This window comes from Acartia tonsa, chromosome 8 (assembly GCF_053477335.1).
Source record: "Acartia tonsa isolate MP-2025a chromosome 8, ASM5347733v1, whole genome shotgun sequence".
Lineage (NCBI taxonomy): Eukaryota > Metazoa > Arthropoda > Copepoda > Calanoida > Acartiidae > Acartia > Acartia tonsa.
The window spans coordinates 19,679,120-19,691,410 of record NC_137267.1 but is presented as its reverse complement, the minus strand read 5'-3'; the positions used below and the strand labels follow the sequence as shown (position 1 = coordinate 19,691,410).

Genomic DNA, 12,291 nt, shown 5'->3' with positions numbered 1-12,291 from the left:
AATTTACCAAGGCGGAAGTAAATCCATGGGTGAAAAAATGGGAAGGAATGCCTTTAAAAATTTATAGGGGTGTTTACACCACCATAACCTCCTACCACACCCCACTGTACTCTAGTAAATTTTTTAAAGGCTTTTAAGGTTAAAAATTAAATGTCTCATAAATCTTTTCGGGTAAAGTCTCTTTCGTGACATCGCCTCTTAAGGGACGTTTTGTCGTATTTTCACAGTAGCTTCTATCCTATTTCTAGCCCCTTCGGGGGGCTCTAACACTGTGAAGAGGCGGTGTCACAAAAGGGATTATACCCATCTTTTCATTTATCAATCATAAGTTAATAAACTTTATTTGTATTTTTGCATAATTTACTTTTTAAAATAATTTGTTTTTCAGTAAGGTATGTGTATGCTCCCCATCCCCCTAGAAATAGTACCTTCGAAGGATTTTGTACCTTTACACAGTTTAATGCGTCGTCGGTAATCTTAGTTGAAAGTATTGGTGTCCGCTGCTGGTATAATATGTCCCACGTATCTAAGACTCCATCCTATTTACAATTATGATAAAATTAATTTTTACTATTTTATCTTTTTGTATTATATACGTATCTATTAATCTATATGACTACTAATCAGTCTATCTATTTTTAAAAAATTATTTACAAATTGTGTTTGCTTAATTTTAGTTATGTATCTATATACCTATCCTACTATCTATATCCAACTATGTATCTAACTATCTAACTATTTTTAGAATAATATATCAAACTACCCACTAATCCAACTATCTAGCTACCTATCTACCATTCAAATAATCTATTTTCATATCCAACTATCTAGCTAACTATCTAACTATCTTTTTCATATCAAACTTATATTTATATTCAACAATATATCAACCTATCCCAAAACATATTAACCTATCCCAAAACATATCAACCTATCCCAAAACATATAAAACTATCTATGTGTCTACCTGTCTAGCAGTGAAGAATACTGAAGGCCTGGTGGGGCTCCAACATCCATCCCGAAGATTTTCTGTGTACGAACTAAATTATCATAAAAAAACATAATAAAGAAAAATTTGTTAAATTGACTTTCAGATTTTAAGCAGTTTATACCAACAACGAAATTAATCCGGGAAAAATCACGAAACCTATACGTGATTTTCAGCTGACGTTGGGGATCAACACATAGTAGAAATGACGACCTTTACATTTGCCCCCTCCCCCAAATATTATTTTAGATTTATTTTGCTTGTTGGTTATAACTTGTTTCTGAGAGAAAAAAGAGATTGCTATAGAAAGAGAGAAAAAGAGTTAAGGATATAGAAAAGCAAGTAGAAAAAAAGATAGAAAACCAGCCATCTAAAGGGATAAGCCAATAGACTTTAAATAAATTTACAACCTAAGTTATGATAAACCAGAACCATCTAAAAAACATAAAAAAGTACCCAAAGTTTTCAAACCAACGACTAAGACAACGTGGTATCAATGTAATAAACAGTGCAATGTCCCCTACCTAGCTGTAGAACACATACATATTTAATATTTATAGTACAAATCATTATATTAAGTGCTTTGTTAAATTCCAACTGTCTAAAAAGATTACCTGGTCCACATGATGGCACTTTCCTTGATATCCTCGGACCACAGGCGGGCACACCAATCTCCAATTGTAAGGAAATTCTAAACAAATTTTTCATGTTTTTGTTGGTGACGCTATTTCATAATTCAAACGTCTGTATGCCCGTTAAAAACATATCCTATGATATAAAGTAGTAAGATCTCAGAAACTACTAAACCGATTGAGTTTTACATATATGGGGAAGCTTCACTTAAGTCCCAGGTTGGTTCTAGGCAATTCTATTTTTAGATTTAAGTCTTAGGATGGTTTTAAACTATTTTTTTTTCAATTTTAGTACACACAACCTCTAATCCTACGGGCGCAACCCCTAGTAATTTGAAATTTACCTTGGGGAAGCAAGGATTTCTTTCCAGAGCATAGACTGGTCCAAAATGTGCCTGGTAAATTCCAACAATACGTTCGTTGTCACTCTTGGCTTTCCTATTACATGCCAATACCATTCCTGAGATAATAACATACATAAATGAAAGGACAAAATATGTTAGTTTAAAACAAAAACGCCCCAAAGTTCTTTAAGTCGTCTCAGTACGTCCAAGCTTTATATTTTTAGGAGGGTAAAATGAGGAGGTTTAAGGGGGGTTATCTAGTGTATTTACACCAATTTACCCTTGAACGTCTATAAGTAATCTGAGTCGGTTTCCTGCTAGGCTTTTCCGACTATACACTCAAGAACAGGCTTTATTTAATCCTTATACTAAAGTAACAGGATGTTTGTGTGTCTGTGTATCTGTGTACCTGTGTGTCTGTGTGTCTGTACCGAAGGATCCCGCTAACCGCTGAACCGATCGGGTTTTCCTTAACAGGGTAGCTTCTCAGAGGTCCCGGGAAGGTTTATAACTATTTTTATGGGGGGTGGGACACCCCCAACCCCCCCAAAAAATAATTTTTATTTTTTATTTTTTTGACTAAAATAAAAATTAGGGGAGGGGGCACCCCCCCCCCCAAAAAAAAAAAAAATTTCGCCCCCCCAAATTTTTTTTACTTTTTCTTTTAAAATTTGAAATAAGAAATTGGGTTATTAAATTTGACTCTCTCCTCCTCAAGTGCCCCTAGAGGCCTCTTGACCTTTAAACCGATCATCCTCGATTGAAGAATCGGAAAAATTCTCTTGTTGAACACTAAACTCCTCTCCCCCCCCCCCTTTATATATAAATTTAATTTTTCGTTTGTTTAATTATTACTTTAGATTAAGTTAGGTTAGGTTATATTGGGCACTGGGTAGTCCACCAGGTCACCAATTAAATTGCTAATTTGCTATTTTACCAGAAGTAAGTATACTTTATTTGCAAATAATATTTTATTTATTTATATTTATTGTAAGGATACACACCTTGATCCGTACCAACCATAAACTTAGTTGGAATTGTTGGTTCATACTCCAGGCAGGTTGCTCCTTGGACCTAAAAATAAAACAAAAAATAGGAAAGATTACAAGTACAGTAAGATATCACCTGATGTTAAATTACCCTTTTTTATATTTTCCCTCAAAGGGCCGATCGATCACAGAAACCCCATTTGAAAACTTGAAATAAGGGGTCTATAAGTGCTCTTACCCAGCGGAGCAACCTAACCTAATCTAAGATAAAACACACGAAACACTACTTGAATTCTTATAGATATCAGAATTTAATGATTAATAGCTTATTTTCTTCGTTTTTTATAACCATTTATAGAACATCAAAAAATATTTCAGTTTTTATTAAAAAAGTAGAGTAAAATAAAAAATTCAAAACCTAGGTGTCAACATCTAAAAATGGTTTTAGCGCATTTTTCTCATGCTCAAATCTTCTACCCTTTTCAAGAATGGCTGCAAAACGCTTCAAAGTTGAGATACAGAGTTACAGATACAGATACTTTTGGGGACATGTACTATGACATATTAAAGTTTGAAGGCCATATCTCAACCAGGGAGGGAGTACTGGCCCCCCAAAGTGGACTACTGAAAATCCAATTTTTTTCTTGCAAAGGGTAAAAGATTTGAGCTTAAGAAAAATGAGCTAAAACCTTTTTTAGATGTTGACACCTAAGTTTTGAATTTTTAATTTTACTGTACTTTTTAAATAAAAACTACAATATTTTTTTGATGTTCTAAAAATGGTTATAAAAACGAAGAAAATAAGCCGTTAATCATTAAATTCTGATAACTATAAGTGGGGTAAACTTGCTTTCAAAAAAGTTCTCATAAAAAAACACACTGTATATAAGGGGTTGGGGGTTCTGTGGTCAAGGCAATTTCAGGAAATTGATTTTCTATCACTAATTTTATTTACAAATATAAAATGTCGTACAGATTTTGTTATCTGTTGTAATAGAGTCAAAGTTGTGATTATGGAAAAGTCTTAACTTTTTAATAGGTGATATAATATTATTAGTAAAAAGTATCAATAATTCTAGACTAAAAGAAAAAAATTATATTTATAATTTCACCAAACAAATGAGACAAAAGTTTTTAATAAAGTTTTTTTTTGTTGTTGGAGAATGATTTGAACTGATTACCTGGAGTCAATTATTTATTATCACGCAATAAACAAATATGTTCATACATTAATGTCTAAGAAACACATAAACAAAACAAAAACATTGTGCTTTCCATCAAGCGCTTATCGAGCACTGAACCAACCCCCCTTTTATTATTTTTAAAATAAATTGAAAATGTCTGGGATTTGTATATTTTTCCTATTACTAACCCATTTGTTAGGCCCTAATCCTTCGTGGCCGTTTTCGACGGGGCTTCCCAAACCCAAATATATGCATGATAACATGGAATAATAAACAATCCAACAGTTCATTTCAATAATTAAAGAAAGGAGAACTCAGGCTTTTCTGTAGTTATAGAAATCTTAAGATTAAAACAAAAATAAAATTACTACTTTATAGAGTAAGATAAACGGACAAAAAAAGAGATAAATATACAAATAATTTTTATTGTAGATTCACTACTGTATTTTTTTGCTGTTTATGATTTAATTGCAATTGTTAGAATGAGGAAACATAATCAATAGGAAACTTTAATTTGGTCCATGGTAAAAATGTATTAACCTTATTCCTACAATAAACAATATATTCATAAAATTAAGGGAATTCACATAATACTATAAAATCTATCTATCTATCTATCTATCTATCTATCTATCTATCTATCTATCTATCTATCTATCTATCTATCTATCTATCTATCTATCTATCTATCTATCTATCTATCTATCTATCTATCTATCTATCTATCTGTATACCTGAGTCAACTCTCCCCCACTATTGGCAGGACCCAACTCCAAAGTTTCTACAGGAGTTGTAAATTTTCTGATGTCCCACCATTTCACCTCAAATTTTTTATCTTCGTGATAACCTAATGCTTAGTTTAAATCTAGCAGATTAAAGTTTGTAGTTAAGGCCTTAAGAAGAAAAATAGAATGTTACCTAACACTCTTACCCATTCCATATTGTTTGTTTGATGTTGTTTTATTTTAAAATTGTCAACTATTTGAACATAAATTCTTTTACTTGCTGTCATAACTGTAATTTATTGGCTTTTTTTGAACATTGACATCATGTTAAAATTCATCATTTTTCAAGTGATTACTACATTTAACGCTACTTATTAAATCACATGTGAAAAAATATTTGATCATGAAAATATAAATCTTACCAGTCCGTCAGTGGAAGCACTGAAGAATTGAGAACAAGTTTTGCTGGACACCCATTTAGTCTTGTAAACTGGTTCTGTGTGCGAGTGATCAAGACTTATTTCTCCCTGGAAAAATGAAAAAAAATATTAGTAGTCGGAGTATATGCGCCAATTCTAAAGGACAAAAAAATCAAGAATCACATCAAATTAGAAAGAGCAAAGAACATTCCCAATCATCCAATAAATCCAAATTAAAAAGATATTTTATATTTTTTGATTTGTACCTAACTGTTTCAGGATTCCCCATGCAAACATTAATGTGGCATTATTATGTTGTGCATAAACTAGATCATATTCTGCATGTTAAAATAGATTTATTATTACTTGGATCTTACACCAGATTATCTAAAAAGTGGACTAAACTAACTATTCCCCTCATCATCTCTCGTTAGCCCAACCCTCCCCACTTATTGGAAGGGAAAAAAGCAACCTAATTTTCTCACTGTCATAATATCCAGGTATATTCTACATCCAATATTTCAAAAAAGTTTTAAAAGTGTTTACTTCTGGTTTGCCACCTTTCCTTCCATCCCACCAGCAGACCTATCTATCTATCTGTGTATACCTCTAGTTTGCCACCTTTTGTTCCATATGCATCCCACCAGCAGAACTATCTATCTATCTATCTATCTGTGTCTACCTCTGGTTTGCCATCTTTCCTTCAATCCCACCAGCAGACCTATCTATCTATCTGTATCTACCTCTGGTTTGCCACCTTTCCTTCCATCCCACCAGCAGACCTGACCGTTGTTACACCCACCTAAAACAATAAATCAACTGAAATACAAAAGTAAGTCTTTATTATAAACAGCGGCTACGCTCCTAGAGTCTATATGGATATTTGACCTGAGGGGGGGAGGGGAGTAGGCCGGCTTGGTAGTCGAAAAACCCTCACAATCTATTTATGTTTTAAAAGGAAAAGTAAAAATACATTTTTTTAAGGGGGGGGGGTGAATAGTTATAAACCTTCCAAGGACCTATGAGAAGCTTCATGGTAAAGGAGAACCATATCGGTTCAGCGGGTAGAGAGATCCTTCGGTACAAACAGAAAGACAGACAAACACAGATCCTGTCACTTTTAAATAAGGATTGATTCTTTGTACACCTTCCACAGGACGACAGGATACTTAGCAATTAGTTTGCAATGACAAAATCCAAGTGAATTTATTATTTTTTACAAGCAAATGCTAATTTCCAGGTTTGATCTTGCAAGCCCTTATCATTCTGGTGCAAAGAAAACTATACATCGCTTTTTTGGACACAAACAATTCTTTACTTTGACATTTAAAGTAAGAATATTTAGATTTATTGCATGTCTTTATGAAAAACCTGGAAAAGAACTTCCATTAGGAATATTTATATATAATTTCTTTAACTTTGTATTTTGATTATTATTGTTTGAGGTTATTTTTGAAAATTGTAATCACGAATACTTGTAACACAATAGCTTCCTTTTTTCATTTGACGTAATTTCAAAATTTTCAGGTATATAGAAATAAGAAAATATTCGGATTTTTTACGTTTTGGGAAAGAAAAATTTATAATAGTTATTTATAACCTACCATTAAAGACAGCTTTCTGTGGATATTAAAATTATAAGAACAACCCGTTTTGATACTCCGAGGTAACGAAGGCCTGGGCTTACAAGACTGGTATTTATTTTATGATTTTTATTTCAACAATGCTTATACAGTTAGGGAGTTGAATCCATTTTTATAGAAGCAGAAATATAATCTATGATTATGGTTTGGACCCTCTAAAACTGTAATCTACCCTTCCACTTTCCCCTCTCTTGGTGAAGATATCTTCAACGCCGATACGATTTTTGAAATATAAGATTCCACTTTTGTCTCTCTTGTTAAAGATATCTTCACCAAGAGAGGCAAAAGTGGAATCTTAAATTTAAAAAATCGTATCGGCGTTAAAGATATCTTCACCAAGAGAGGGGAAAGTGAAATCTTACATTTAAAAAATCGTATCGGCGTTGAAGATATCTTCACCAAGAGAGGGGAAAGTAGAATCTTACATTTCAAAAATCGTATCGGCGTTGAAGATATCTTCACCAAGAGAGGGGAAAGTTGAAAGGTAGATTACAGTTTTAGAGGGTCCAAACCATAATCATAGATTATATTTCTGCTTCTATAAAAATGGATTCAACTCCCTAACTGTTATAGTATCTAAATATTTACTAAAAGTTCTATAAATCAAACTTTGAATTGTAGTTTAATTATTTTTGGTTTGCTGTTTATTATTGTTTATTACTTATTACAATCTACTGTTTTTTTTTAAATTTTTAAGCAAATGAATCGAATTTGTGAGTAAATTTTAAATCCATTGCCCTGTCCCTTTATCCATTTGTAATTTGTCAGACTATGAATAATGATATACAGTTTCTATTTAGAATATTTATACAAAATAATATTTACCATAGAGTTATTGGCCATCAACCTTATGATAAAAACAAACTAATTTTTTTCATATTGCCATGGCTGCGATTCAGCAATTTAATTCCATTTGAAACTGCTGAAAATTTGAGGCGTGATGTAGGCGTAAGCCTTAATTTGTGCTGTAACTAAAATGAAGTTGTTAATAAGTGAAGAAAAGAAGGAAGTGTGTTGTGGGAAAATTTTGACTCGAATTGTTTGTCAGAATCCCTGTTCCTTCACCCTACTTAATGTTTTATAGTGAAAATATCTGCCAAAGAATTAAAAATAAAATCAATCTCGAGATCTATGTAAAGCTCCCATAAATAGATACTTAGAAGAACTCTAAATATCTTTTGTTTTTATTTGAATTTTAAACATAAGAAACTAAAGATATAAAAAAAATTTGGCTAGCCAAAAACTATTATTTAGTTACCATATCATTAGATTGGAAGAATGTGCGTACGTTGATGATAAATAATTTATAAATAGCAGAACATTATTTCTTTGCTAGATTTTAGATGAAAATTAAATTATTCATATATTTCCTACTAAATTAACGGAAGCATATAGAGTGTATAAACTTAATTCATTGCTATAGTCAAAAGTTTGCTAAAATTTAAAAAAATATTAACATAAAAAATATCTTATTGGATAAATGTCACTCTAAGAAAAAAAAATTCCCCTTCCAGAAATAACTCTGTTTATTATTGGAAAATATACGGTAGATACAAATTATTTAAATTAAAACAAAAGGATTTTTCGACTGTAGAAAAAAAATATTTTAATCATGGAAAAAAACGAAGTAGTGGGTTTCGTCGTATTTTCACAGTAGCTTTTTATAGGTTATTTCAGGTTAGGTAACTGTTAATGCTTGCCCCTCAGGGGCTAGATATAGGAGAAAAGCTACTGAGAAAATACGACGAAACCCGCTACTCGTTTTTTTTCCCATGATCCAAATATTTTAACACGACTAGGATGAAATTGGTTGATATCCTATTATATAAAGTACTAAGGTTTTTTGTTTGTTGCGAAGGATCTCGCTAACCACTGAACCTATATGGTTCTCCTTTAGAGGGAAGCTTTGTATAGGCCCTGAGATGGTTTTAGGCTATTTTATTGTTATAAATAAGTCTGGGTATGGTTTTAAGCTATTTTTCTTCCCTTCTTTATCTCTTCGAATGTATATAGAGCCCCTAGATACTAGGGGCGCAGCGGCTAGTACTTTAACAAGAAACAAAAAATTTTTAAAAATGAAATCTCTATAAAACTTTAAACAGTTGGTTTTTAATATTAATAGGTTGGAAAAGAATAAATCATTTTCAAAATGTAAATTTTGTTTTTCAATTTAATGGATACCAAAATAATATCAAAGAGAGATATATGATAGCATGTCCGATGTATTACTATGCCTAATAATAGATTGTTTATAAAAATATATCATTAATACAATAGAATGTAATTAAAATGTATAGGATGTACTTATGACATATGAAAAAGTTTATATGTAAAATTGGCAAGAAATAGACGTAAAATTGACAATTTTGGATGTATAAATGCCTGTGTTAGATGTATTTATGGCGGTTACTTTAAGTATGACTGTATTTTTGGCAGAGTTTTTTTACGTTTTGACAAAAAAAACATCCAGCTGTATTTCCGCCAGTTGCAGGAACGCCATGCACCCAGATGGATAGCTATACACATATAGACCTATGGATGGAAGGATCGATATATTATTATACCTGCTAAAAGATTGCCGTCCTTGGGGTTAAATTCGCTGGATACCAGATGGAAGGGAGGTGTCAAAACAATATCAGGATGCGTTGGGTCATCTGATATAAAAAATAAGGAAATGAAATATTTCTTTAGGAAAGCATTACTTAGAATAATACCATTGCATTTTTTAAAAAGCGAAACAGTTAGCTCTTTTTGATAATTTAAAAATGTTATAATTGTTCTATCGATTTCAAATTTTGCATAATTTCTCCAACAATTAGGTACGATTTAGGAAGCGTAGCAACTCTATAAACGTTACCAGAAAGTCTGTACGTCCATTATGACATATTGTTAAGACAGTAAACTGACCTATATGAAAAATGTATGAAGTTTTAGGTGTATCAGCCATTACCCCTAGGAACTCAAGGCTGCAGTATGTTATGGCAATTCTGAAATTATACAAATTAATTTGAACAACAAATCTTCTATTCATTTACTAACCTCTATTTTTTTTAAAAAAAACATTGTTTAACTAACTAGCAATTTGTATTTCTTAGCAGGATTAAATTCTAGATGATATAAATTTCAAAATATTTATTTATCTATTCTAAATATGTAACCAGTAGTACAATTTCGCTTAAACTATCTATCTTTTTTAGATTTCTCTTTCAAAGCATTTCTTTAATTGCAACCCTAACTTTTAATTTTGAATAATTCGATTATCTTTTACTACAACTAAACCTAGACAACCTTATTTTTAGATTTTATAAAAATATATATTTTTATCACCTTAATCTAACCTAGATTAAAATTAAAAATGAGCTTTTATTCGTTTTACCTTTCTCCATCAGGGCACCAGGCCAGACTGCTGACAGGCCTTTTCCAACTAATTAACTTTAAACTTTCTTGGTCCCTAAAAAAATAATTTATATTGTCACAAAGTAGGATTTGTAGGCGCTACTTGCTTACAGTAATGGATTTATTGTTACTTAAACCCGATTATTATGTACTCTAATAAAGTGTAACTTGTAGTTGGCCAAATAACGATACCCACCATCCTTACTCTTTACTCCACCCCCTTCTCTCCTACTGGATGAACGAACTGACAGATAAATTATGTCCATGTTAGCAACCCAAATTTACGACAATTTTTCCCCTTTCATAATATCCATGTATATTATACACAATATCCTTTCTTGCACAAAGGAATTATTTGAACTCCTTATTTTGCCCTTGGAACATATTAAGTAATTAGATAGCATGTATGGAATAAATAATGTAAATGTTGCCTTTTTAGGATAAATTACAAACCTTAGGTTCCTTTATTTAAAAAAAACTCTTTCAAAGAGAATTTGTAGAAAAAAATTAGATTTTGCTTTGGGTAAAGATTTAACCTAAAATGATTGCATCTAAGTTGTAAAACTGATGGTTGCAAGTTGCAAAGAAAAAACATTTTCAGGGTTAAAGGATACACATTGAAAAAATATTTTGAATAAAACAATTACAGAAAACAGCTTATTTTTGGGTAGGTATTACATCTTTTATTTAGGTATTACAATTTTTTTTTCTCATTTTATTTATGGAATATACTTGATTCACTAATAAATAGATGCTCAGTTCCAATTAATAATGGATGTTAAAAAATCAGAGTTAAAAAATATATATGTCTTTCGATTATGAATCTTTTACAAACTGCAGGATAGCTGTTTTTTTAAAACCACCAAAAATTTTGTCTGTATTCTTTATCCTTTAATAAATAGTTGCAAACCACTAAACTCAAAAGTTGAAATAAAATGATAAAATGTAAGATAAACTTTTAATAAATTTATTTCTGTATTATATAATTCGTTATGACGTTATTGTATTAGAGTATCTATGATAGACTAATCTTAGACAAATATCCCTAGCCTAATAAAAATACAAAGGAAAAGTAGGTTGCGGGTAAAATCTGTAAAGGTTGTGTGTTTTAAGTAAAAAAAGTAGAAGAACGATAAAAATTTTTGTTAACTTTAAAAAAAAATTTGTTGTCTATACTCTATAATTCTTTTCAATAAGAAATACACATATTTAGTCAATATTACCGTTCTTCTACTATTTTTAAGCCTTAAAACACACACTATTACGGATTTTACCCGCAACCTACTTTTCTCTTTATATTCAATCTTCAGCAACGGAATTAGGAGAGGGAGTGGACATTGGGCTGAAATTGCACTGGTACCCAAAGTTTAAACACGCTTTCTCATAAGTGGAATCAAAATATTTGGGTTATTTTGAAGAATCTTACAGTGTTCAAACTTTTAAACCAAAAATTTTCAAGGATTGATTATGTTTTTCAACATTGGGGATTTACGTCAATTCTTCGCCCATTGTCCTATCCCTTAGGATTACTGAAAACAACTAACATGTAAGTAAGTAAAAATATCGAAGCAAGTTTTCTAGTTTGAAGGAAAAAATACCAAATAATTCTAATATCTGTTTGCAAGGAATAGATATATTAGAACTAAATGCTCAATCAATATATATGGGCAAAACGAAGATAAGTCAGCCAGGTGAATTTCTTAGGATAAAGATAGCTTTTGGGTGACTAGATTTAACATAAAAACAATCTTTGACTACTAGAAATTCCTCTCTAAGTATCACAGTCCATTTAAAGTAATACATCTATGTGCAAAGTTAAAGTTTTAAAAGGCTTTCCATCTTTGTGCAATTTGCAAATTATAATTAATGCACTTTGTTAAAAAATTACATCAAAATAATGAAATTAAAAGGTAAATTAAACAATTGGCAATTATTTTTTAAAAAGGCTTCATGAAGTAATGATGACATTTC

The 12,291-nt window shown here is 31.2% G+C and overlaps 1 protein-coding gene across 8 annotated transcripts in view; it reads right to left on the bottom strand.

The window, feature by feature from the left end:
- The window catches only part of Dnai2 (dynein, axonemal, intermediate chain 2), a 39,233-nt gene that overhangs the window by 13,687 nt on the left and 13,255 nt on the right, over window positions 1-12,291 (bottom strand). For 5 of the 8 annotated variants that reach the window (XM_080169345.1, XM_080169346.1, XM_080169352.1 and 2 more), the window contains 11 exons: window positions 10,301-10,375; window positions 9,832-9,911; window positions 9,489-9,578; window positions 6,025-6,083; window positions 5,285-5,389; window positions 4,872-4,958; window positions 2,969-3,038; window positions 1,965-2,080; window positions 1,603-1,679; window positions 968-1,040; window positions 429-539 (listed from right to left, as the gene is read on the bottom strand). In XM_080169345.1, coding sequence (XP_080025471.1) covers window positions 429-539; window positions 968-1,040; window positions 1,603-1,679; window positions 1,965-2,080; window positions 2,969-3,038; window positions 4,872-4,958; window positions 5,285-5,389; window positions 6,025-6,083; window positions 9,489-9,578; window positions 9,832-9,911; window positions 10,301-10,375 — 943 coding nt within the window. The remainder of the gene's footprint in view (window positions 1-428; window positions 540-967; window positions 1,041-1,602; window positions 1,680-1,964; window positions 2,081-2,968; window positions 3,039-4,871; window positions 4,959-5,284; window positions 5,390-6,024; window positions 6,084-9,488; window positions 9,579-9,831; window positions 9,912-10,300; window positions 10,376-12,291) is intronic. The other 3 variants (XM_080169347.1, XM_080169348.1, XM_080169351.1) reach the window with 1 other exon arrangement.